Below are 26,625 nucleotides of genomic sequence, written 5' to 3'. Positions count from 1 at the left end.
GTAGATCAATACATTTATTAACTAGTAATGACTAAAAAACACAGCTCTGTCTCTCTATGCTCACATATTCCAGATGCCCTTGATGTCTACATAAACCACGTGACTATCCTGCTTTCTGGTGTTTACTACTCTAAACACAGCGTTTTAATCTGCCATTGAATTCATGTTTGAATTTAATTATAACCCCAGTGTACTGCTGAGTTCAGCCACTTTAAGTAATCTGAAAGACAGAGTGTTTTCCTTCATAAGGACCACATTATATTATTATTGTATTACTCTCTTTTAGTTTTAACATGATTTTATCTGTAATTTTTTTTTAAAATGTGGACCATTTATTTATTTGCAGATGGTGGCCTGTATATTCGTTTCATAGAGGAGGATTTGTGGGCTGAGAGTGTTAATCTGAGGCCTGTGCATCCTATTAATAAACAACCACCGGATTTGTTTCCAGCTCAGACTGTTTCTGGCATAGAGACAGTCTGAGCCTGAACAAACCACCTGTTCAGACTCATCTGAACATTTTATAGCAGCTGGAGAGTTTTCATAGAGGGATAAGTCTAATTGCCCTATAAAGTTCAATTGTTTAAAGGATTTTGGAGACGTTCAACTTATAGATGCGTGCTTGTTTGTTTAAGTGTTTAAATGTCCACCAAATAACCTGCTGGATTCAGTTTGAGGAGCCCACAAACAATGGAACTGGTTCACTATTACTCAAATTTTTAATTGTTGTTGTTTCAACACTATAAGGTTAATCTTGTGGTTTTACTTGGAGCATGATTATGGACACACTGTGACCAAGTTGGAGTCCACTTGCATGGCAGAATGGATCCAAAACAGATAAGGATCACAGAAAACAAATTTAAACCCCCCAAAACTGACATCCTACAGTTCATCTTCTCACCAGCAGAGGGTGATAAAACATCTGAGGACTTGGTGATATCAGAACTGTACATATTGATCTGATCAGTATGGAAGTTCATGGTTCTTTGACTGGATCAGTTTTTAAAGGAGCTATTTTTATAGTACAACAGAAACATGAGAGATGCTGAATGTCTTTAATGATTTATACACTGAGTATGATTGGATGTCCACTTATTCAGTCGTGGAGCATCCAAACAGCCTGTCTGTTCTCAGGATTTGACAACAAATTAAAGCAAAAACCATTCAAATGTGCTCTTAATATGAAAATCTGCTCCTGTTGAAAGCTTCCTTCCTCTCCTGCTTCCATCACAGTTTCCAAAAATGAGTGGAACAGGTTGGAAGGTTGGAAAAATCACATTAAGAGAAATCAAACATTTGGATTCATTTTAACAAGCTCAGACTTGTTGAAAATACAGAGGAGCTGGTTGTTAACTGAGCTTCAAAGAAACACAACATACTGGTTGTGGTGGAGGTGTGGTCCCTGGCTTAGCTGCAGGGGAGGAGTGGTGCAGTGAGCTGAACAGGGCGGTGCCGCGGAGGCAGGTGAGAACACAGCGTGTGGCATTTGGACTGATGAGGGTCTTTTCCCTTCTTAGTGAGGCAGGAGACGAGAGAAGAGAGATTAAAAAAAAAGCTGACCAGCGCTGGCCAGAGTGTGTGGTAAATAAACTTGACATGTGTGAGCACAACCATTGTGTGTGTGGAGTCCATTCAACACTGTGATACTCACTGTGAAGCTTTAAGGGGAAAAAATACAGAAAAACAACACGTGGATCCTGGAATAATCGTAGCTTCCATCTTTAAAAGACTGAAGAGGAAGAAGTTTGCAAGGAATCATTTAGAACAGTTTAAAACATCAACTGATTGAATCCATGAATTTGGAAACGTGTTTCTGAGTGAAAGAGACAGACATGTACAGACTGAACTATCTGTTCAACAGTCAGAATGTTTCTCTAACAAGAGGACCTTCTTTACACTCAACTCAGCACAGACACACTGAGGAACCTGACCAGACAAAAAATCCAGGATGAAGAGTTTCAGTGAATGTGGTGTTGAAGGTGTGGAGGTGGATCAGGGTGTCAGAGGAGACTCTGTAGAAGGACAGAGTGCCGGCAGGACAGTCCACATACACTGCTACTCTGTTACAGACGGAGGAGGATGAGGATGAGGAGAAGGAGATGAGTGTGTTTCTGTTATTGTGCCATACAGAACGAGGACCATCATCAGTGCAGTACAGACTCCATGACTGCTCGTTGTATCCAAACAAACAGTCATCACTGTATCCTTTTCTTCTGATTCTTCTGTAACTCACTGATATTTGAACCTCTCCTCTCCACTCAACCTCCCAGTAACAGCGACCAGTCAGACCATCTCTACACAGCAGCTGAGGCTCATAGTCAAATCTTTCTGGATGATCAGGATATGACTGCTCCTCTGTCACACGTGTCACCTTCCTGTTGTTGTCAGACAGTTTGAGGTTTGTGTGTACTGTGTTTGTGTCGATTGTGAGTTGACAGGAATCTGATGGAGAGAACAAACACAATCCAGCTGCAGTTATTGATCCATCATCTGTTCATTGATTGACACTTTGATGATGACTCCTGACATCAGAGATGTAAATGAGTGATGTGACAGTTTGAAGATGGTTGAATGTGTGCTGCTTTGTTTTTATGAATCACATTGAAAACACACTTACACTTCCTCAGACCTGGTTTCAACCATCGGACTCCAGCAGGCTCCACCCTGAAAGGAAGAGGGGGGTCAGACCAGCACAGTCTCTTTCAGCATGCACACATGGACATTACATCCCTCTCACACACATAATGTTTGACACTGATAAAGGAACAGTCCAATATTTTCACAAATACACATCAATCCATACAGTGGCTTGCAAAAGTATTCGGCCCCCTTGAACTTTTCCACATTTTGTCACATTACAGCCACAAACATGAATCAATTTTATTGGAATTCCACGTGAAAGACTAATACAAAGTGGTGTACACGTGAGAAGTGGAACGAAAATCATGCATGAGTCCAAACATTTTTTTTACAAATAAATAACTGCAAAGTGGGGTGTGCGTAATTATTCAGCCCCCTGAGTCAATACTTTGTAGAACCACCTTTTGCTGCAATTACAGCTGCCAGTCTTTTAGGGTATGTCTCTACCAGCGTTGCACATCTAGAGACTGAAATCCTTTCCCATTCTTCTTTGCAAAACAGCTCCAGCTCAGTCAGATTAGATGGACAGCGTTTGTGAACAGCAGTTTTCAGATCTTGCCACAGATTCTCGATTGGATTTAAATCTGGACTTTGACTGGGCCATTCTAACACATGGATATATTTGTTTTAAACCATTCCATTGTTGCCCTGGCTTTATCTTTAGGGTCGTTGTCCTGGTGAACCTCTGCCCCAGTCTCAAGTCTTTTGCAGACTCCAAGAGGTTTTCTTCCAGGATTGCCCTGTATTTGGCTCCATCCATCTTCCCATAAACTCTGACCAGCTTCCCTGTCCCTGCTGAAGAGAAGCACCCCCAGAGCATGATGCTGCCACCACCATATTTGACAGTGGGGATGGTGTGTTCAGAGTGATGTGCAGTGTTAGTTTTCCACCACACATAGCGTTTTGCATTTTGGCCAGAAAGTTCCATTTTGGTCTCATCTGAGCAGAGCACCTTCTTCCATGTTCGCTGTGTCCCCCACATGGCTTGCGGCAAACTGCAAACGGGACTTATGGTTTTCTTTTAACAACTGTTTTCTTCTTGCCACTCTTCCATAAAGGCCAACTTTGTGCAGTGCATGACTAATGGTTGTCCTATGGACAGATTCCCCCACCTGAGCTGTAGATCTCTGCAGCTCGTTCAGAGTCACCATGGGCCTCTTGGCTGCATTTCTGATCAGCGCACTCCTTGTTCGGCCTGTGAGTTTAAGTGGACGGCCTTGTCTTGGTAGGTTTACAGTTGTGCCATACTCCTTCCATTTCTGAATTATTGCTTGAACAGTGCTTCATGGGATGTTCAAGGCTTGGGAAATCTTTTTGTAACCTAAGCCTGTTTTAAATTTCTCAATAACTTTATCCCTGACCTGTCTGGTGTGTTCTTTGGACTTCATGTTGTTGTTGCTGCAGCTGTATTTGTACTGACATTAGATTACACACAGGTGCACTCTATTTAGTCATTAGCACTCATCAGGCAATGTCTATGGGCAACTGACTGCACTCAGACCAAAGGGGGCTGAATAATTACGCACACCCCACTTTGCAGTTATTTATTTGTAAAAAATGTTTGGAATCATGTATGATTTTCATTACACTTCTCAAGTGTACACCACTTTATATTGGTCTTTCACGCGGAATTCCAATAAAATTGATTCATGTTTGTGGCTGTAATGTGACAAAATGTGGGAAAGTTCAAGGGGGCCGAATCCTTTTGCAAGCCACTGTATGTGGATCAATGTGCTGATGATCTGGACTGGATTTTTGGATTGCTTGTTGCAGCAATAAAATCTCGTTTGACCTCCTTTGACTGTCCCCCACTTGAAATGCTCTCCTTACTGTCAATGCAGTGATTATTAATCCATCTTCGAATGACAAAAGATTGATGTTTTTGAGTTGCCTAGTCAAAGTCTAGAATTAATTCCTATTTAGATACTTTGGCTTGATTATTAATGTTCATAAACCTGACAATATGTTGGAGAATTAAAACAATTCTACAAAGAACACTGGGCCAAAAATTCTCCATATCAACGTGATCAATAATTATTGGAAATACTTAACTTTAGTTCTTGCATATAAGGGTGGCAAAAACAGTTACCAGTTTAAGTGGGCAATACTTTTTTCCTTTTTACATCTGGTCTACTATGCCCCTATCTCTAAGCTCTGCACAGTCTGTGGTGGTGTTTAAGGTCTTTTAAAGACATGTTTGTTTTGGCGAGGAATTTATGTAATATGGATAAAACATGGTAGCCTTTATGAGTTATGAATTTTAAATTCTCAAGTCTTCCCACTGTTTTAATCTCGGTTTTTTATTATTATTTATTATAAATGAACCTGATGAAGCCAACAGAACCACATCATCTACAAAAAGCATAGATAAGATTTTGAGGCCATTAAATTGGAAGCCTTCCACCACATAGCTACACTTAGAATTCTGTTGATAAAAATAATTAATAGAATCAGTAGCCCTGGTGGAGTCCACAACCCACCAATAATGAATCCGACTTTCTGGTGGCAAGGTGGCCCAAGCTCCTGCAACAGCTTTACAGAGATGGCTCTCGCCAGACACCCCATATTCCTAAAGCACCCCCCCCCCCCCACAAAAGACATGGTTGATTGCATTCTCCAAGTCCAAGTCAGTCTACATGTCAAAATACATGTAGACTGCTTGAACAAACTCCCATGGACCCTCAAGTATACTTGAGAGGATAAAGAGCTGGTAGCATGGGGGTGCAGTGGTTAGTACTATTGCCTCGCAGCAAGAATGTTTTGAGTTTGACTCATCTGGCTGGGGCATTTCTGTGTGGAGTTTGCATGTTCTCCCTGCATTTTCATTTATTGTCTCTGGGTACGGTGGCTTCCTACCACAGTCCAAAGACATGTAGTAAGTGGGGTTAGATTAATTGGTAATTCTAAATTGCCCATAGGTGTGAATGTGAGTGCACATGGTTGCGACACACTGGCAACCTGTCCAGGGTATAACCTGCATCTTGACCTATGATGGCTAATGTAGGCTCCAGCACCCCACCATATTCTCCTCTACTTAAAAGGAGAAGTAGAGGAGAAAAATGGATGGAGGATAAAAAGGTGGTCTAGCATTTCGCAACCTGAAAAGAATCACACTGAGCATAAAGGTTCGACTTCTGGATTCCTTTCCAGCAACTTGCATAGACTTTCCCAAGGAAGCTGGGGATTGTGATCCCCTATAGTTGGTGCACATCCTCTAGACCAAGGTTTGCCAGTCCTGCTCAGCTTCCTGCAGTGCTAGCCAATCCAACTCACCACCAGGTGGTGATCAGTTCACAGTTGACTTCTCGTCACCCAAGTGTCCAGACTATATGGCCACGGGTCCAATTATCTGATTACAAAATAAATAATCAATGTATTTATTTTCTAAGGTGTCCTGATCCCACATGCCACTTATGGACATACATAACTTTAAACAAGCAACCCTCTCATCCACTGGGAATAAGTCCAACCTACAGCAAGCATGGTGAAGGTTTGCAGGACGATATGACTGACAGCTCTCTCCCAGATGATCCAGAGGAAATTAAATAAACGGTTAAATTACCAATAATACAAAATATTTCTTTAGACTTCAGTACAATAAATATACAAAACAAACAAAAAAAAAACACCAAACAAGAATCAATAACAGAATAACCGCTTGGCAGTGGCAGACGAGGTCTGGCAAGTTTTTCCATGAGAGCAACCCGCATACTCATCTGTGTTGCTTAACCCACAAATGCATTTTCCTTGCAAATATTGTAATTTTAAGGGGAAGTAAACAATAGAATAGAATAGAATAGAATAATCCTTTAATTGTCCCACAAGGGGAAAATTGGTTGTAACAGCAGCCAGAAAGACACACATACAAACAAACAGTACACAGGACACAGAACAGAAACATACACAATTTTTCTTACATATTTACAAATGGACAATGGTTACTATAAACAGAGTACTGTACAGTTATTAAATAAAATAAAAATAACTGCAGATAAGAGGCAAACCAGGTTGTAGTGCGAATCGGTTGATTAAATTATTGCAGTTACAGCGCAGATGTAAACATCTATGTTTGTTGGGAGCAGTTCTGATTGTACAGTCTGACAGCTGCAGGGAGGAAGGACCTGCGGAAATGCTCCTTCATGCATCTAGGATGCAGCAGTCTCTCACTGAAGGAGCTCTGCAGTTCAGCAACATTTACATGCATGGGGTGGGAGACTCTGTCCATCAGAAATGTTATTTTGGCCAGAGTCCTTCTGTCTCCCACCACCTGCACTGGGTCCAGGGTGCATCCCAGAACAGCGCTGGCTTTCCTGATGAGTTTATCCAACCTCTTCCTCTCAGCTGCCGATAAACTGCTGCTCCAACATACCACACTGTAAAAAATGACAGATGTCACCACAGAGTCATAGAAGGTCTTTAAAATCGCTCCCTGTACTCCAAATGACCTCACCCGCCTCAGCAGGTAGAGTCTGCTCTGGCCCTTCCTGTAAAAAGCATCGGTGTTGTGGCTCCAGTCCAGTTTATTATTCAGGTGAACACCCAGGTACCTATAAGAGTCCACTATCTCAATGTCCACTCCCTGGATGTTCACCGGTGTCAGTGTGGTGGGTCTGCGTCTCTGGAAGTCCACCACCAACTTCTTGGTTTTCCCGGCGTCCTCACCTGTGATGAGGCCGACTATGGCAGAGTCGTCAGAGAACTTCTGTAGGTGGCAGCGTGGGGAGGTGATGGAGAAGTCTGCAGTCTAGGAGGTGAAGAGGAACAGTGCCAGCACAGTTCCCTGTGAGGCTGCCGTACTGTAGACCAGTGTATCAGAGACACAGCCCTGTGTCATCACATACTGTGGGCGTTCTGTGAGGTAGTCCAGTATCCACTGGGACATGTGGTGGTCCACTCCCGATAGCTCCAGCTTGTCTCTCAGAAGTTGTGGCTGGATGGTGTTAAAAGTAGGGCTGGGTATCGTCATTGATTTCTAGAATCGATTCAATTCCGATTCACAAGGTCCCGAATCGATTCGATCCACGATTCAATTTAATTCGATTTGATTCAGTCAGAAATATTATAATTCAGATCAGTACATTTACATATTTTTGTATCTATAAAAAGGAAGCTGACACACACAAGACTTTATCAAAGGTGTGAGCATCACAGCAGATGCCTTTGTGTCAAAGTAGCTGAGGATAAAACACAGAAAAACATGAAGGCGATTTTCCTGGCCTGGGATTTTATAAAAATATTCTACAATACATCAAAAACAAAAGAAAACCATTAATCAACATATGAACATTACATCTGAAGTTACAGCGGTTTTATTACAGACACGGCTAAGCGTTTTGCATTTTGCATAATTTAAAAAAGCTTAAATTTGTTCAGTATTGAATGGCAGAAATTAGGTTTTCTTTTCGGAAGTATATTAAACAAAAAAAAAAAAACGTCGGCCGACAGCACTGTAAACAACGGTAGACTTGTGCGTAACAAGCAAGCAAATAATGAAGAAAACAGATTTTTAGACGGGAAACTGTTCTTGAAGTACAGCGAGAGAGAGAGAGAGCTGTGCATCGTGGTCAAAGCAAAACAGTAAAAGTAAGAGTGAATACATGACGATGTTTATGTGAAGCGTAGTTTGGATCTTCTTTTGCTGCTGGTTCAGTCAGTTTTATTTTTATTGTTTGGAGAGAGATCAAACTAACAGCTTTAGAATCAGCGCATAAAGGGCGTGAACACAAAGCGCGGACCCGCCGACAGATCAGAATCAGCGAGCTGTCGGCTTTCAGCCCCGACTGTGAGAAAGGCGACATCTAACTGATTCTGATCCGCGGGTCCGCGCTGTGTGTTTAAGTCTTTGTGCAGAATCCCTGTTCCTGCTCTCATTTACTGTCTTAGCTATTTGGTGGTTGTTGAAATTTTGTGAGATTTCACCAGAGATTCTGGCATTTCGGGCAAAATAAATTTATATTAAAAAATCGATTCAGGATTGTAATGAATTGATTTTACGTTATCCAAGCCAGAATCGATTTTAATCGATAAATCGATTATAAAAACCCACCCCTAGTTAAAAGCACTGGGTAAATCAAAGAACATGATCCTCACAGTGCTTCCAGGCTTCTCCAGGTGAGTTAGAGCTCGGTGCAGGAGGTAGATGATGGCGTCCTCCACCCCAATGCCAGGCTGCCAAGCTTTCATTATTATCATTATTGTTCTGCTTGGAGGCACCTATATATATTTTGCTTGTTATTTTTAAACTAGAATGTCACATCTGCATGAAAGACACATGAACTAAGTGAAGGATGCAAAATGTTTCCAGCTCTTCCTCCTTTATTAGAAATTCTCATCCATACCTGAGAGTGTCCAGTCTCCAACTTGGATCTTTCAGTCCAGCCAACAGCAGTTTAATTCCTGAGCCTCTTGGATGATTGTAGCTCAGGTCCAGCTCTCTCAAACAGGAGGGATTGGAGCTCAGAGCTGAAGCCAAATAACTGCAGCCTTGCTCGGTGATCAGACAGCCCGACACACTACAGAAACACAAAACAATCTTCACATACAAGTTCTTGAATAATTAGGCCCTTCAGACCTTTCAGTACCATATCACCCCAATAAAGCACTGTGCTTTCACACTGCTAGTTTACTTGTGGCTGAGTAGTGAAAGGAAGCCTTCAGGCTCCTCATCCTTGGAGCCAGCTCCCAGTTTTGAGAATCTCTACTTTCATCATTAGGTTTAAAAGTTTCCTTTTTGATAAAGCATATAAGTAGCTCTGGATCACGTGACCCTGATTCCTCCCTTTGTGTGTCATGGGAAGGCCCCAGCAGCATAAGACTATTGCAGGATAACTGTAAAGAAATGTATTGTCATACACTCTGCAAAACACAAGTTCTTGCAGTTCTGGACTGTTAATAGTACCTCCCCTCTAGATTGGTGCACTTGGTAACTAACTGGGTGTAATGCAGTTGATGGGAAGACAAATTTTAGACTTTAATTGCAATATATTGGAATTTAGCAGGAGCAAAGCAAAATCAAATAAAATTAAAAACTGAAAAAATAACTTGAATGATCTAATTCAGTGGTCCCCAACCCCCGGGCCTCGGACCGGTACCGGTCCGTGAGTCGTTTGGTACCGGGCTGCGAGAGTTGAGGCTCAGTTGTGAAATGTATGGTTTTCAGGGTTTTTATCGGTTTTCAGCGTTATTTTGTTATCGTTTTTATCGTTAACTCTGTTTTCCTGGGTCTTTTCACGTGTGTTATGAATAAATCTTCTGTTTTTTCGGTACTGGTACTAGTTTTATTTTGTTGTATTTATCCGCGACACCTTAAAGGCCGGTCCGTGAAAATATTGTCGGGCATAAACCGGTCCGTGGCGCAAAAAAGGTTGGAGACCGCTGATCTAATTAACCTACTCTGAGCTAATGCGGATTTTGTTCTTATTTTTGAGAGGAGAGAGGTTAGAGAGAACAAGCACAACTGGAGGTGGAGATGCACCTTTCTCTGTGTTCACTTTTAAAAAAGACAGACAAATACAAAAACAATGTGCAAGTCCACAGTTTTGGACAGTGGCTGCTCCTCTGGCCTTACTCACTATACCTGTGGACTCTCCAGGCCAAATCCTTAGATGATGACTAATTTGCCCTTCTCTCTCATTCTCTCCTTCTGAGATGAGAGACTTACACCAAAATGTGATTAACATGAACAACACAGTATCCTTAACAGCACCAAAGAGTAAAACAATGAAATGTGGATTATTAAACATTAAGTCTCTCTTAGTACATGAATTAATAATCCATCCATCCATCTGCTTATCTGGGGTCATTTCGTGGGGGAAGCAGCCTAAGAAGAGAAGCCCCAACCTCCCTCTCCCCAGCCACCTACTCCAGCTTGTCCAGGGGAACACCAAGGCGTTTTCAGGCCAGCTGAGAGACATAATGTCTCCTGCATGTTATGGGTCTGCCCTGTGGTCTCCTCCCGATGGGACATGCATGGAACACCTCACCCAGGAGGTGCCTGGGAGGCATCCTTGTCAGATGCCCCAACCGCCTCAAATGGCTCCTTTCAATGTGGAGGAGCAGCGGCTCTACTCTGAACCCCTCTCAGCCGAACCTCTCACCGCATCTCTAAGGGAGAGGCCAGCCACCCTTTGGAGGAAGCCCATTTCCACTGCTGTATGGTATATCGTAGTGGCTACCTTACAACATAGCACCTGAGGCGACTGTTGTTGGAGCTATATAAATAAAAAAAGTTCAATTGATTTTTCCTCCACACTCACATCTCTATGAGGTCCAGTGAATAGCATTGTATTTTTCTAACTGCTTCAGACAGGTCTATTACCTTCTTCCTGTAACCACTTCCTGGGTCTCATTTCAGGGGTTCAAAAAGTATTTTTGTCACTGAGTGGTGATAAAAATTTCTCATGATACTCTTTCTGGTTTAGCAAAACCGCTCACCTACCATTGTGTGCCGGAAGGATGATAATGTTGTTGTCATTACTAAGCAAGTTAGTAATCTTATGCTTGTTCAGTATATGTGTAAATCACTATATTATACAGCCATGTATTTAAGATGTTCAATATGCAGTCATTTTTATTAATGCCTATTAGGCACCTAAAAACATGGATTCTGGACACTTTCTTTCTTCCAGTAAGAAAAGAAAGCAAAAGTAGATTAAAAAGCGCATTTTTACACCAAACAACACATGAAAAATCCTTAGATAGATTTTTTTCTCTCCAGTGTCATGTTCATGAGTCATTTTTACAAACTAAAAACTAAAAAAATGTAAATATGGAAAAGTTTTCCAGGCAGAAATTGAGATACAAATAATTCACACATACTTGGCAATTCTGTGAAAAATAGCCTTTTTAGGCAATAGGATTAAAATTACCAAAAGTGGAAAGTCTGAACCCTAACCTGAGAGTTTCCAGTGTACAGTGTGGATTTTTCAGTCCAGCAGATAGAAGCTTTACTCCTGAATTCTGGAGATCACTGTTACTCAGGTCCAGCTCTCTGATACTAGAAGACTGGGAGCTGAGAACTGAGGACAGAGCTTCACAGCTTCTCTCTGACAGGTTACAGAGACTAATTCTGAAGAAAAAAAAAGATATTTGTTGTCAGATTAAATAATGTTTAATGATGAATGATTAGCACTGATCCACTGCAATTTATGACAACTGGTTGCCCAGATAAAAACAAACCCAGTGGCACAGGAGCCTCTGTAACATTTATTTCCTCTCTAACTACAATACCATCATAGCATAGAAAAAAAAAGACAAACCTGAACATTGCGCACTAACAACAGACGAAGATGTAGCAACAGTTTACTCCACCAAAGAAAAAACAAAAAAACACCAATTATAAATGTTTTCAGAGAAAAACTTAAAGTTGTGGAGGAGGTGGAGAAAGAATCAGCGAGAGAGAATTTTCTTATATCTAGCAACAGAAACTGCCTTGCAACATAACAAATGTAATTGGCTTGGCCAGTCTGCTCAGTTGAAGCCAGCATGTGTGTAAATGTTAGCTTGAAAGAACTTACTGAAAAAGGGAATAAAAAGTACATGTGCAAAATTGGTGTGAATGGGTGAAAGAGGCAAGTTGTAGAAAGCGCTGAGTGCTCAGAGTAGAATAGCACTGTACAGGGAGTGCAGAATTATTAGGCAAATGAGTATTTTGTCCACATCATCCTCTTCATGCATGTTGTCTTGCTCCAAGCTGTATAGGCTCGAAAGCCTACTACCAATTAAGCATATTAGGGGATGTGCATCTCTGTAATGAGAAGGGGTGTGGTCTAATGACATCAACACCCTATATCAGGTGTGCATAATTATTAGGCAACGTCCTTTCCTTTGGCAAAATGGGTCAAAAGAAGGACTTGACAGGCACAGAAAAGTCAAAAATAGTGAGATATCTTGCAGAGGGATGCAGCAGTCTCAAAATTGCAAAGCTTCTGAAGCGTGATCATCGAAGAATCAAGCGTTTCATTCAAAATAGTCAACAGGGTCGCAAGAAGCGTGTGGAAAAACCAAGGCGCAAAATAACTGCCCATGAACTGAGAAAAGTCAAGCATGCAGCTGCCAAGATGCCACTTGCCACCAGTTTGGCCATATTTCAGAGCTGCAACATCACTGGAGTGCCCAAAAGCACAAGGTGTGCAATACTCAGAGACATGGCCAAGGTAAGAAAGGCTGAAAGACGACCACCACTGAACAAGACACACAAGCTGAAACGTCAAGACTGGGCCAAGAAATATCTCAAGACTGATTTTTCTAAGGTTTTATGGACTGATGAAATGAGAGTGAGTCTTGATGGGCCAGATGGATGGGCCCGTGGCTGGATTGGTAAAGGGCAGAGAGCTCCAGTCCGACTCAGACGCCAGCAAGGTGGAGGTGGAGTACTGGTTTGGGCTGGTATCATCAAAGATGAGCTTGTGGGGCCTTTTCGGGTTGAGGATGGAGTCAAGCTCAACTCCCAGTCCTACTGCCAGTTTCTGGAAGACACCTTCTTCAAGCAGTGGTACAGGAAGAAGTCTGCATCCTTCAAGAAAAACATGATTTTCATGCAGGACAATGCTCCATCACACGCGTCCAAGTACTCCACAGCGTGGCTGGCAAGAAAGGGTATAAAAGAAGAAAAACTAATGGCATGGCCACCTTGTTCACCTGATCTGAACCCCATTGAGAACCTGTGGTCCATCATCAAATGTGAGATTTACAAGGAGGGGAAACAGTACACCTCTCTGAACAGTGTCTGGGAGGCTGTGGTTGCTGCTGCACGCAATGTTGATGGTGAACAGATCAAAACACTGACAGAATCCATGGATGGCAGGCTTTTGAGTGTCCTTGCAAAGAAAGGTGGCTATATTGGTCGCTGATTTTTTTTTTTTTTTTTTTTGAATGTCAGAAATGTATATTTGTGAATGTGGAGATGTTATATTGGTTTCACTGGTAAAAATAAATAATTGAAATGGGTATATATTTGTTTTTTGTTAAGTTGCCTAATAATTATGCACAGTAATAGTCACCTGCACACACAGATATCCCCCTAAAATAGCTAAAACTAAAAACAAACTAAAAACTACTTCCAGAAACATTCAGCTTTGATAATAATGAGTTTTTTGGGTTTATTGAGAACATGGTTGTTGTTCAATAATAAAATTATTCCTCAAAAATACAACTTGCCTAATAATTCTGCACTCCCTGTATATGAACCAATCCATTTACCATCACACTGTTCAGGTTTTTGAATTAGTCATGGAAGCCTTTCTATAATTAAAATCAACATTAGGAAGAATTTTAAAAAATTAAAGGATGAGCACAAATATACAAATATACTTACACGAATTTGTTGGAGGCTTTGATTACTGGCAGCAGCCTCAGAAGAGCCTCCTCTGAAGCAGAGTATTTCTTCAGGTCAAACACATCCAGATCTTTTCGTGATGACAGTAAGATGAAGACCAGAGCTGACCACTGAGCAGGAGACAGTTTATCTGTGGAAAGACTTCCTGAACTCATGTACCGTGGGATCTCATCCAGTAGAGAATGATCATTCAGTTCATTCAGACAGTGAAACAGATTGATGTTTTTCTCTGCAGACAGAGCCTCACTGATCTTCTCCTTGATGTACTGGACAGTTTTATGACAAGAATGTGAGTTACTTCCTGTCTGTGTCAGTAGACCTCGTGAGAGAGTCTGATTGGTTTGCAGTGAAAGACCAAGAAGGAAGCGGAGGAACAAGTCCAGGTGTCCATTTGGGCTCTGTAAGGCCTTGTCCACAGCACTGTGGTAGAAAAATGTCACTGCAGATTCTACATCTCTTAAATCTTGTTTTGCAAACAATTTAGACCATATGGAGGTCTTCTGTTGTCCTTCCAGCAGATTTACCCCAGACTTTATGAAGGTCAGATGGACATACAGAGCAGCCAGAAACTCCTGAACACTCAGAATCAGAATCAGAATCAGAATCAGAAAGGGGTTTATTGCCAAATGTTGAGCAGGTTTACAACATTAGGAAATTGCTGCGGTGCTTCAGTGCAAACATAGTGTCATAAATAGCACTTAAATAGACATAAAAAAATAAAAGTAGGAATAAGAATTAAAAGTGCTACGTAGAAAGATATGTGCATGAGATATACATGAGATATATACATGAGAATAAGAATTAAGAGTGCTACGTAGAAATGGATGAAGCAGATGGATGAAGCAGAACACCTTGTCCTGGTACAGTCCTCTCTCCTCTTTAAAAATCTGTGTGAACACTCCTGAGTACACTGAGGCTGCTCTGATATCGATGCCACACTTTGTCAGGTCTGATTCATAGAAGATCAGGTTTCCTTCCTGCAGTTGATCAAAAGCCAGTTTTCCCAGAGACTCAATCATCTTTCTGCTCTCTGGAGTCCAGTGTGGATCTGTCTCAGCTCCTCCATCATACTTGACCTTCTTCAGTTTGACCTGAGCCAACAGGAAGTGGATGTACATCTCAGTCAGGGTTGTGGGAAGCTTGCCTCCCGGTATGGTTTTCAGCACATCCTCCAGAACTGTAGCAGTGATCCAGCAGAAGACTGGGATGTGACACATGATGTGGAGGCCTCGTGATGCCTTCATGTGGGAGACGATCCTGCTGGCCTGCTTGTTTTCTTTGAATCTCTTCCTAAAGTACTTCTTCATCTGATGGTTAGTGAACCCTCGGATCTCTGTCACTGAGTCAACATATTCGGGAGGGATCTGATTGGCTGCTGCAGGTCGTGTGGTTATCCAGAGGTGAGCAGAGGAAAGAAGGTTCCCCCTGATGAGGTTTGTCAGCAGCACATCTACTGAGGTGGGCTTTCTAGGGTCAGTTAGGATTTCATTTTTGTTGAAGTCCAGAGGAAGTCGACACTCATCCAGACCATCAAAGATGAACACAACCTGGAAGTCTTCAAAGCTGCAGATTCCTGCTTCTTTGGTTTCAGTAAAAAAGTGATGAACAAGTTTCACCAAGCTGAACTTTTCCTCTTTCAACATATTCAGCTCTCTGAAAGTGAATGGAAATGTGAAATGAATGTGTTCATTGGCTCTGTTTTCTGCCCAGCCAAGACTGAACTTTTGTGTTAAGACTGTTTTCCCAATGCCAGCCACTCCCTTTGTCAGCACTGTTCTGATTGGTTTATCTCTTCCAGGTGAGGCTTTGAATATATCTTCTTTTCTGATTCTTATTTCCTGTCTGTACTGCTTTCTGGATGCTGTTTCAATCTGTCTGACCTCATGTTCATCATTGATCTCTGCAGTTCTTCCCTCTGTGATGTAGAGCTCTGTGTAGATCTGATTCAGAAGGGTTGGGTTTTCTACTCTAGCAGTCCCCTCTAAAATACACTGGAACTTCTTCTTCAAATTAGATTTAAGTTTGCGTTGACAAACTGAAGCAAGATATTCTGAAAAGAAAAGCAGATTATCAGTTCACGTTTTGTAAAGGGACGGTCCAGTTTCCTTTCTCTAAGACATGTCCATTTGACTACATGTTGGTCCATCTCTTGAGAGAAATGTCCCATTTATTCAGGAGTTTACATTTTGAGAGAAATCCTCTTACTGTTCTGCAAACTGTCAGCCAAGTTCTCCTTCTTCATTCTCCTCAGTAAGTTCAATGCGATCATTACAAATGCCTCTCTGCTTCTCCACCTCTGCTCTTCATCTTCATCCTCCAACCCCTCCTCTTCCTCCCTCTCACTCTCAAAATATGTTGGGTAATCTTGGCTCAGAACTTTGTGAATCATCTTCACCTCATTCTTCACAAAAGTGATGATGTTGTCCTCCAGCAGCTGGAACGGAATAATTTATGAATGACCCAATCAGACTGAAGTCATGGAGCCAAACATCAGATCTATGTTGGACACAATGACAATCCACTGGTCTACAAAGAGCAGCATGGAGATGACTGTGAACAGAATAGATGTAAAAGTAGTTGTTGTACATGTACAGACCGTAATTATGGAGTCCAGGTGTGTCTGACTCTGCTGGGCAGACTGATCACTGGGAACCTCTGAGCTCACCTGGTCCACTCTGAGGAGGAATCATCAAGAATTAGTTCAAGCACAGAGTAAAAATTCAGTAAGTGAATTTTTTTAAGACAGTGAATCAGATGATTCCCTATAGTTGTAAAAGTTTACTAGTCCTTCTGAATCCACTGAGAATCAACAGCTCAGCTTAGTATTTTGTATTGAGTTCAAGTACTTACAGTGCTCCAATAACACATGAATAACAAGAAGTCAGTATAAAACCAAAAACAAATTATCTAACATCCAATAACCGACCAATCTCTCTTCCAGCACCTTACCATCAGCCTTCCAAACCAGGGTGATTAGTGTGGTACAGATGACAAGCAACTGAGGAACCAGTCCATGACAAAACTGTGAGTAGCTCTCTTCTGACAACCTCAGATTATTTTCTTTTGTACAATAACTTGTGAATCAAGTTTACATGCCACAATCTCGTCTCTTCTTTAAAGAACACTTTTTCAATAACCAACATTAATAGTATTGTGGCATATCTAATATTTTCAGTAAACTGCACCAATTTAATATCTATGAGATATTGGAATGGGAATGCATATTGGTACACTGGATGTCTGATCTGTTTTCTTCTAATTTACTGAAGAAAAATGCAAAATATATATCCTGGGTAAACTTCAAAGCAGAGGTCAGAAACACTTGGCTCACACAGAGTTGACAGAAGAGTTGCTGAGTTTGTGTTGCATTTTTGGCCAAACCAAAGCTAAAGTTATATTTCTGCAGCTGTTCTTTGCAATTGAGCAACTAGGTGTGTTTTGGAACACAGCATTATCCATGACACTGCCGTTTACATCAACATGCACTGTGCAGAAAATGCTTGAAGTCATGTCTGTAAATCCTAAAATGCATAAACTAGATTAGATTAGATTAGATTAGATAAAACTTTATTAATCCCTCGGGTGGTTTCCTCCGGGAAATTCGGTTTCCAATAGCATAGCACCGACAGAAGTTACAGAATGTGAGCAGAAATATACCATATATACACATATATAAATACAGAGACATATATAAATACAGAGTATACAAAAGGGATAAATAGAATAAATAGGAATAAGAATACAAGGGAATTGCACATTTCACGTATTGTGAGTCTATTGCACCGTTGGATATTAACAAAAAGTATTGCACAGTGAAAAGGCACTACAGCTTAGTTGTCCCCCCCCCCCCTTTGTCCTCCTGTTTCCCCTCCATCTCCCCTCTAGAGAGGAGTTAAACAGTTTGATGGCGTGTGGGACAAAGGAGTTTTTAAGTCTGTTGGTTCTTGACTTTGGGAGAAGCAACCTGTCACTGAACAGACTCCTCTGGTTGTTTATGGCCGTGTGCAGAGGATGCCCAGCATTGCCCATAATGTCCAGCAGTTTCTTTAGTGTCCTTTTCTCTGCCACTGTCACCAGAGTGTCCAGCTTCATGCCGACCACAGAGCCAGCCTTCCTGATCAGTTTTTTCAGCCTGAATGAGTCCTTCTTTGCTGTGCTGCTCCCCCAGCACACCACAGCATAGAAAAGTACTCCAGCAACCACCGACTGGTAAAACATCCTCAGGAGCTTCCTGCAGATGTTAAAAGACCTCAGCCTCCTGAGGAAGTACAGTCGGCTTTGGCCTTTTTTATACAGGTGCTGCGTGTTGCATGACCAGTCCAGCTTGTTGTCCACCCACAACTCGAGGTACTTGTATGTGTTGACCACCTCCACCTCCTGTCCCTCTATCTGAACCGGCAGTAGACCTGCTCTGGACCTTCCGAAGTCCACAACCAGTTCCTTGGTCTTTGAGGTGTTGAGTTGCAGGTGGTTTGTGTGACTCCATGTGACGAAGTTCTTCACCAGACTTCAGTACTCCTCTTCCTGATCATCCCAGATACGCCCCATGATGGCTGTGTCGCCTGCAAACTTCAGAATATGGCATAATTCAGAGTTGTAGCAGAAGTCAGAGGTGTACAGGGTGAAGAGAAGAGGGGACAGCACAGTTCCCTGTGGTGCTCCTGTGCTGCTGACCACAGTGTCAGACGTGATGTCCTTCAGCCTGACGTACTGTGGTCTGTCTGTGAGGTAGTTTGAGATCCAGGTGACCAGGCAGGGGTCCACCTGCATCCTGTTTAGTTTTCCTGAAGCAGACAGGGCCGGATGGTATTAAAGGCACTTGAAAAGTCAAGAAACAGGATCCTGCCCGTGCCTTTTCCCTTGTCCAGGTGTGAGTGGGCTCTATGTATGAGGTACAGGATGGCATCCTCCACTCCGACATCCGCCTTGTATGCAAACTGTAGTGGGTCCTGGGCATGTTGTACCTGTGGTCGGAGGAGGTTGAGGAAGAGCTGCTCTAGAGTCTTCATAAGATGTGACATTGGTGCCACTGGTCATAAGTCATTCAGCTCATTAGGCCGGTTCCTTTTGGGGACCGGGACGATGTAGGATGTCTTCCATAGGGCGGGCACTCTCCCCAGTTGCAGACTGAGATTGAAGACTCGTTGTAGCGGCTCCCCAAGTTCAGCAACACACGCATTTAGCATCCTAGGACACACCTTGTCTGGGCCTGCTGCCTTCCTGGGGTGAAGCTTCCTCAGTTGTCACCTGACCTGATCCACTGTGAAACTGGGAGATGATTGGAAGGATGGGGGGGGGGGGGGGGGGGGGGGTCCTGCTGTTGATAGAGGGTTTGGAGGAGGGGGGTGTCATAGTGTCAGGGAGGGGGGGAAGTGAGGGAGGTAGGAGAGTAGGGAGAGGGCTCTGTAGTAAAGGTGAGGGTGGGGAGGGTTGTGGGCTGGTCAAAACTGTTGAAGAAGTTGTTGAGTTTGTTTGCCTTCTCCACAGTCCCCCCCACTGTGCTGTTCTTGGTGTTGTGGCCTGTGATGGTTTTCACACCATTCCAGACCTCCCTCATATTGTTCCTCTCCAACTCTCCAACTACATCAGGTCCAGAGGTTTACAACGCCGCAGGTTCAGGGCGTTTTTGGAGGAAATTGAGGGATTGTATGGTACTTTACTGAGGTGCGTCTGTGAAGGTTCTCAGTCATCCAGGTCATCATAGTCTAAGGAGCTTGGAAAGAAAAGTGTCTGGACTTCTTTGAGTTGCTTGAAGACGTTTCACGTCCACTGTGAACGACCATCTTTGAACAGAGGCGGTGGTTTACAACACCAACTGTCTGCCATCTATAATCCAGTTTTGAGATCCCTTCCAAGACGCCTTAACGCCCACTTATATCCTGGGCCATCTGACCTCAGGAAATCACATGATAGGGTGGGGCCAGGTTTCACAATGAGCTCACCCGAAACCCTGGCTGATTGGGACCCACACCTGCTTTCACACCTTGGCTCATGTGATTAGGTAGAGGATCATCAGGGGGTCCTTTGTCCCTCTTTGGGGGGAAACTCCCACTGGGTTTAAATCTGGGACTCTCCACCATTGACCCTTAGAACTGAAGAAGCTACTCGGATGAGAGGTGAAACATCTTCAAGTAACTCAAAGAAGTCCAGACGCTTTTCTTTCCAAGCTCCATAGTTTACTGAGGTGCATTAGCACAGGAGGGGGCATGTGTTGAGGAGATTTTGTGAGTTAAGAGCTAAAGCCAAGAAATTCATGGAAGTTGGAAAAGTGGATGTTCTTGAGTTGGATGATCCAAATTGGATAATGGATTTGGCAATCCTTGTGGACATTACACATGAGCTAAAAATTCTGAACCTAAAGCTGCCATGTCTTAGACAGCTCATCGCAGCAGCCTATGAGAGTATGAAAGATTTGCCACAAAACTGAGACTATGCAAAACTCATCTGTCTGCTATTGAAAACCTGCAATGAGATTTTGAATAGTGATTTGGTGACTTCGAGACATACTGTGACTCTTCCCAGCTGTTTGCAGAACCCTTCTCAGCTATGTGGACTCTCCCCACCATACTGCAAACTGAACTCACTGAACTGCAGTGCAATAGTGAACTGAATACTATGTTCGGGGAGGCACAGGGGAAAGCGATCAAGTCTGCAAAGTTTCTAAGAGAGCTGCCTCCATAATTCCCAAAGCTGTGGAATGTACCTTTTTGGAAGCTCATATCTGTGTAAGAAACTGTACTAAAAATTCAGATTTCCATTTCCAGATTTTACATTAGTCAGAGCTCAGGTTAACAACAAGCACCATTGATGCTGTTGTCTACAGGTTGCCAGTCAAAACTGTGCAACTGCTGGCTGAAGACAAAGGAATAGCAGACAGGGGAGGCATGTTAGGAGGCAGTGAGAGAGAAGAAAAGGCCGGAGGGTGGACGTGAGAGTGTTGTGGAAATTTAACAATAACCTGCAATACACCCAGTCAGTTTTATTTGAAGTGGTTTAATTAATACATTGGATTGTGGAGAGAACCACCCCATTCAAACACCAGGGTGATCTCTGAATCGTGGCCACTGCCCTTGCACGTTATATACAGAGACATTCCACAAACTCTTACATGTTGGCCCCTGTCACGGGGAGGCTATACCCTCAGCCCCATCCTTAAAACCTCTTTCCTCATAGAGAGAATTATGACCTTGTTTTCTGCTTGGCTGTCACCTCCCTAAGAGCAGGATGTCTGGAGATCTTCAAGTCTATAAAAGACCCTCTGTGAAGGTACAATAAACCCTGGGGCCCACTTGTGATAGCATTCTACATGCATGCAAACGGGTGACAGGAGGGATCTTGCTATACTAAAGTGATATGATTAAATATGTGATTAATACATGAGAAAAGAAATCTGCCACCACAAGAGTAAGGACTTTAAATGTATTAACTATGATTGGTGAAAAAAAAATAGAGCTGGCTTATATGATGGAGAGAATGAAGGAAGATATATTGTGTGGGTAGGAGACCAGAGAAAAGTAAGGCAAGGAGGTAATCTCAGCGCATATGCCCCACAAGTAGATATAAATCAGAAGATAAAGACCAAGTCTGGAGTAAGCTGGATGAAATGGTAAAGAGTATCTCCAGGCTAAATAGAGTTGTGATTGGAACAGACTTTAATGGAAATGTAGATGAAATTGTCAATTTTGTTCGATTTTCAATGTGGAGTAAAATTGAGAGTGCCTGGTTGGGCCTAATGTTTGCTTTGTAATGTCTGGAAATGATCAAGAATCACTTCAGATAAACTCTGGATCACACTTTTGTTTGAAGAAAAATTAAAATATTTATATAGACTATCGATTGACTGGAAAAGCTTGTTTGATTTCTCTTGAAAACAAACCATGTTCTGTTTCTATTTCTTGAAAGAAAACAATTACCATTAAAGTCATACACAGCAGTGTGCTGCTGTTTCCTGTGAAAACTAGAGTTAAAAAATGTTGCCTGAGTTTAGAGTATAATCAATCATGAGAATTTTTTTTTAACTTTTTTTCAGAAGAACCCACTAATGATGTTCACGCTGTTTTATAAGTAAGTCGTTTCTGCACTTGAAACTTAGTGTTTTCTTTCACTTAAGTGGAGAATTAACCCCTCTCTGACTTACTATAACATACAGTACAACATGATTAATGGAAAAAAACTCATAAGCATCACTTTCTGTTTGTCAAACTGGGTTTTCAGTTCTTTGGAAAGAAAGAGCTACTTTTAAAGAGTCAGTTTAAATGGGATTGAGGGAATTACATGTTTGCACTGCAGTTTATATCCAACAACATCAAGGTGTTAATTTGTTCAAAGTCACTAATAGCAGAGAGTTGGTGTGTTCTAAATTCACTGGATTGAAGTCCAGGTTGGTTCTTGTGAATAACGATGGAGCAGTGGTGTGAGTGCTGAGCTGTGACATGGAGAAGAGTCATGGACAGTTAAAGATGGGCATCTCACCTCTGAGCTTTGGTCTGGCTCCCATGTTTCCCACACAGAGTGGTTTTAGAGGGAGGGACTCCCTCCTCTCTGACCTCACAGTGATCCATGTTGCTGAATTCACATTCACACACTTTCTACCTTCACCTGCAGAGGAAACATAAATCATTCATTTGCACATCATCTGAAATCCTCCTTTCCATAATATGTGCTGTCCAAATATCAACTGCTTCTTTTCCGCTTCATCTGAGTGTCAGCTGAATGCAGTCAGAAAGCAGTGTCGGGCAGAGGAAGCTGCCATCAGCTGCCATCAGCTGCTCTACCTCTATTATCAGTCCACTATAGCTGGAGCCATGAAGGAGCAGCCCAGCACGCACAAAAACACACAGACAGACAATACATTTAATGACAGACACTGATTCACTCGAACTGGAAGCTTCTGTCAATTAACATTAAATCAATTCAACATGTGTGAAAAACATTTTCAACTGATCCAGGATTTAAAGAGGATCTACCGTCTAAACATGTTGGAGAACTTAATGTGACTAAAAAAGAGAAACTTTCTTTTTTCCTTTTTGAATCTCTGCAAAGATGCAGTAGAGAGCAGCATCAAGTGCTTTTAATGACCATGTCCCTATTAAACAGAGTTACAGTTTTAACAAGATGTTTCATTAAAATTCATTCTAAGAACCTCATATTCATCTATAATTGTGGACTGAATGTTGACTCATTACTACTGAAGGAAATTTCCGTCCCCGGTTTCCTCCAAGGCGTGAGCGATAAGCAGAGTTTTGTCCTTTCCTTATAATACTCCTAATTATTCAAAGCAACACTCAGGTATGCCGTTCAGCTGGGTTAGTTACGACGTCGGGAGCAGTTAGGAGAACAAAATGATACAGAGACTGTTCAGGTTGCTTTCCCAAAATCAACTCAAAGGTTTATTCATCAGACAACAGTATATATAGAGGAAAAAGAGGTTGTCGTGTGTCAGCAGGTTCCACTTTGATGCCACGGTATGGATTAAAATGTATTGTGTGAAAATGTTGGCCTGTTCCTTATCAGTGTCTAACAGTATGTGTATGAAGTGATGTAATGTCCATGTGTGCATGCTGAAAGAGACTGTGCTGGTCTGATCCTCCTTTCAGGGTGGACCTGCGGGAGTCCGATGGTGGAGACCAGGTCTGAGGAAGTGTAAGTGTGTTTAATGTGATTCATGAAAAACAAAGAAACACACTTCAACCATCTTCAAACTGTCACATCACTCATGCAGGAGTCATCAAAGTGTCAATCAATGAACAGTTGATGGATCAATAACTGCAACTGGATTGTGTTTGTTCTCTCATTCAGATTCCTGTCAACTCACAATCGACACAAACACAGTACAACACAAACCTCAACTGTCTGACAAGAACAGGAAGGTAAAAATGTGGAGAAGGTTCAGCCATATCCTGATCATCCAGAAAGATTTGACTATGAGCCTCAGTTGCTGTGTAGAAATGGTCTAACTGGTCGCTGTTACTGGGAGGTTGAGTGGAGAGGAAGAGTTTATATATCAGTGAGTTACAAGAAAAGCGAAGGAAAGGACGTAGTTATGATTGCATGTTTGGAAAAAATGATAAGTCCTGGAGTCTGATTTGTTATAAGGATGGTCCTCGGTCTGTCAGCCACAATAACTGCACACATGCATCTCATCCTCCTCCTCCTCCTCCCTCTTCCGTCTCTAACAGAGTAGCAGTGTATGTGGACTGGCCTGCTGGCACCTGTCCTTCTACAGAGTCTCCTTGACACCCTGATCCACCTCCACCCTTCAACACACATTCACTGAACCTCTTTATCCTGGATTTGGATCTGGACTACTTTAAATGGATTAGAAATCCAGTATGGTGCCTCAGTGTGTCTATGCTGAGTGAGTGTAAAGAGTGTCCTCCTGTTAGAGAAACACTCTGACTGTTGAACAGATGTTCAGTCTTTACATGTCTGTCTGTTTCACTCAGAAACACGTTTTCAGATTAATGGATTTCCATCAGTTGATGTTTTAACTGTTCTAAATAGGGTGGTATCGAAACCGGTTCTTGTTGAGAACCGGTTCCCACTGTTTCAATTCCTTGGAATTGTTTGCCATTTTTGCAAACGATTCCCTTATCGATTCCAGTCGCCCCGAATGACGTCACCACATGCGGAGTGTCATTTACCTGGCAGGAAACACGGCCCTAAGCGGCTCAAACGCTCAAAAGTTTGATTATACTTATGAGAACGGATGACAACAGGGCAACTTGCAAAGTAGATATTTCATTTAAGGGAGGAAACACTACGAATAGGCAAAGATTGCTCACAAAACACGCGTGACCTTAATGAAGGTCGTGTTTTTAATTCCGCTCCGACTCGTGAATCTCAACCCATCACACGTAACGTTTGCACGCCTCTCCCGTTAATGCGGCAGGTAATAATCAACTAACAGTGCATATTATGTTAGCGCGATCTGCCTTATTACAAACCTGCCATTACTGTGCATAGGTGACCATGATGAGAGAGACAGACAGAGTCTGGCTGCTCAGATGCTGGCAGTTCTCGCTGCAGTCTACCGGTAGCGTCTCCTTTCAGGCCAGGATAGACGAATGTCACGGGCAGTGACTAAGTTTGTGGGTAAAAGGCTTGCACCCATTTGCCACAGCAGATGCCCCCGATTTTCGGTAAGTGAATGTGTTTAATTGTAGGCAGGGACATTACTGGATATTCTTGTGTAATTGCCACAGAACAATTTATGTATACTTTGTATTGCTACAGAGAATATTTATTTTATTATTTTACATTACAATTTTTTTCCTGGGGACCCTGGTGACCACCCCATTGAAGAGCCGTAGGCTGGATCTCTTAAGATCTCACTGTTGGGTTTGTAAGGCCAGTTACTCCTAAATTTCTACCTTGTTCAAAGAGAAGATATAAAACAAAGTCTAAGCTAATTGACCTTAGTGTTCTCCTTTTAAAAAGAATCAATAAGAGAATCGATAAAGATAGAATCGTTAAACAGATCGAAAATGGAATCGGAATCGTGAAAATCTTATCAATACCATCCCAGTCTGAAATGATGAAAGAGAATTTGGTAATTGACACATTTGTATTGATGTATAATTTATAAGCTGTTTCATTGTTATGATTTCAGCTCTGATTTTATAAAAACTGCATCCAAAACAAAGAGCAGTGATGACAGATGTTTTGTTCACAAGGAAAATATCCCCCAAAATGCCTTTTTAAAAAACACCTTCTGTTATTTGGAGCAAGATGCTCAGTTTACAAAGGGATTTTTGATGTCAGTCTGTTTTTTGTGATGACACATCAGTAATTTTATTTATTTTTTATTTAGCTTTGGCTGGATTATTAGGCTCAGATTTATTTATCTAAAAAAAAATCATAGTAATTTCTTTTTTCATGTGTTTTCTTTTGTGTTAAATAGAAAAATTTCATATGCTTATCACAAAGCATGTTAAGAACAACTGATCTCCACTTAGAGCTAAAATTAAGGTAAGCTGTCAGAGAAATGTCTGCAGTAATTTTGGCTGTTTCTATTGAATGAGAGCTTTAAACAAGACACATTATATGGGGGTCTCTTTTACAGCCATAGCAGAATAGAACCATTAAGTCTTTTCACTGTTTGTTTGTTTCACTTTATAAAGACACACATGGGTGCCTCAACCTCATTCCATCATTGTATGCTACAATGAGTTTTGTATATTCCCTTCCTGTAGGTCTTGTACAAATAGGAGTGTACATTGGAGTGCAGAAGGCTTTGAAGAGTCCACACCTTCACTGGAGCAGTGCCCATACCAAACTTATGGCTCAACATGTTATCTGTGCATACACTAGGTGGACATTGTCATAAAGGTCCAACATCAGACAAATAATCAGATATGTAGTGACCTAATATTTAACCACAGTACACACTTTAAGAACAGAGCCTGATAAGAGAGTTCAGGAATGACTAAATTTCTGGTCTTCTTTATTTCTGGCAGTCAACCATATTCTACAACCATTCTTGGCTTTGTAATGAATATCAAACTCGTATTGAGACCAAGCCTTTAATACTGTTGAAGGCAGCACTATATGGGGGGGGGTGGGGGGGGGGGGGGGGGGTAGGTCACTAAATCATCTGCATACATCAAATGGTTAACTATGGTAACTGTTAGGATTAAGTTGTTTTTTAA

The 26,625-nt window shown here is 42.0% G+C and overlaps 1 protein-coding gene and 1 long non-coding RNA gene across 2 annotated transcripts in view; one reads left to right on the top strand and one right to left on the bottom strand.

Annotated features, from left to right (window-relative positions):
* Nucleotides 1-419: 419 nt before the first annotated feature.
* Nucleotides 420-16,050, bottom strand: LOC120746466 (NLR family CARD domain-containing protein 3-like; the record flags this gene model as incomplete). The annotated part of the gene is made up of 6 exons (XM_040051878.1): nucleotides 420-2,434; nucleotides 2,601-2,664; nucleotides 8,979-9,152; nucleotides 11,534-11,707; nucleotides 13,955-14,560; nucleotides 14,810-16,050. Coding segments are annotated over 6 exons (2,790 nt in total), but the record flags the coding sequence as incomplete, so codon positions are not given.
* Nucleotides 16,051-16,320: 270 nt separating this feature from the next.
* The window catches only part of LOC120746458, a 22,378-nt gene continuing 12,073 nt past the window's right edge, over nucleotides 16,321-26,625 (top strand). The window contains exon 1 of the long non-coding RNA XR_005698858.1: nucleotides 16,321-16,449. This is a non-coding gene — a long non-coding RNA (uncharacterized LOC120746458). The remainder of the gene's footprint in view (nucleotides 16,450-26,625) is intronic.

The sequence above is a fragment of the Simochromis diagramma genome, unplaced genomic scaffold (genome assembly GCF_900408965.1).
Source record: "Simochromis diagramma unplaced genomic scaffold, fSimDia1.1 OVJJ01000386.1, whole genome shotgun sequence".
In the NCBI taxonomy this organism is placed as follows: domain Eukaryota; kingdom Metazoa; phylum Chordata; class Actinopteri; order Cichliformes; family Cichlidae; genus Simochromis; species Simochromis diagramma.
Note: the sequence above shows the minus strand (reverse complement) of the source record. Positions and strands in the feature narration are given on the sequence as shown.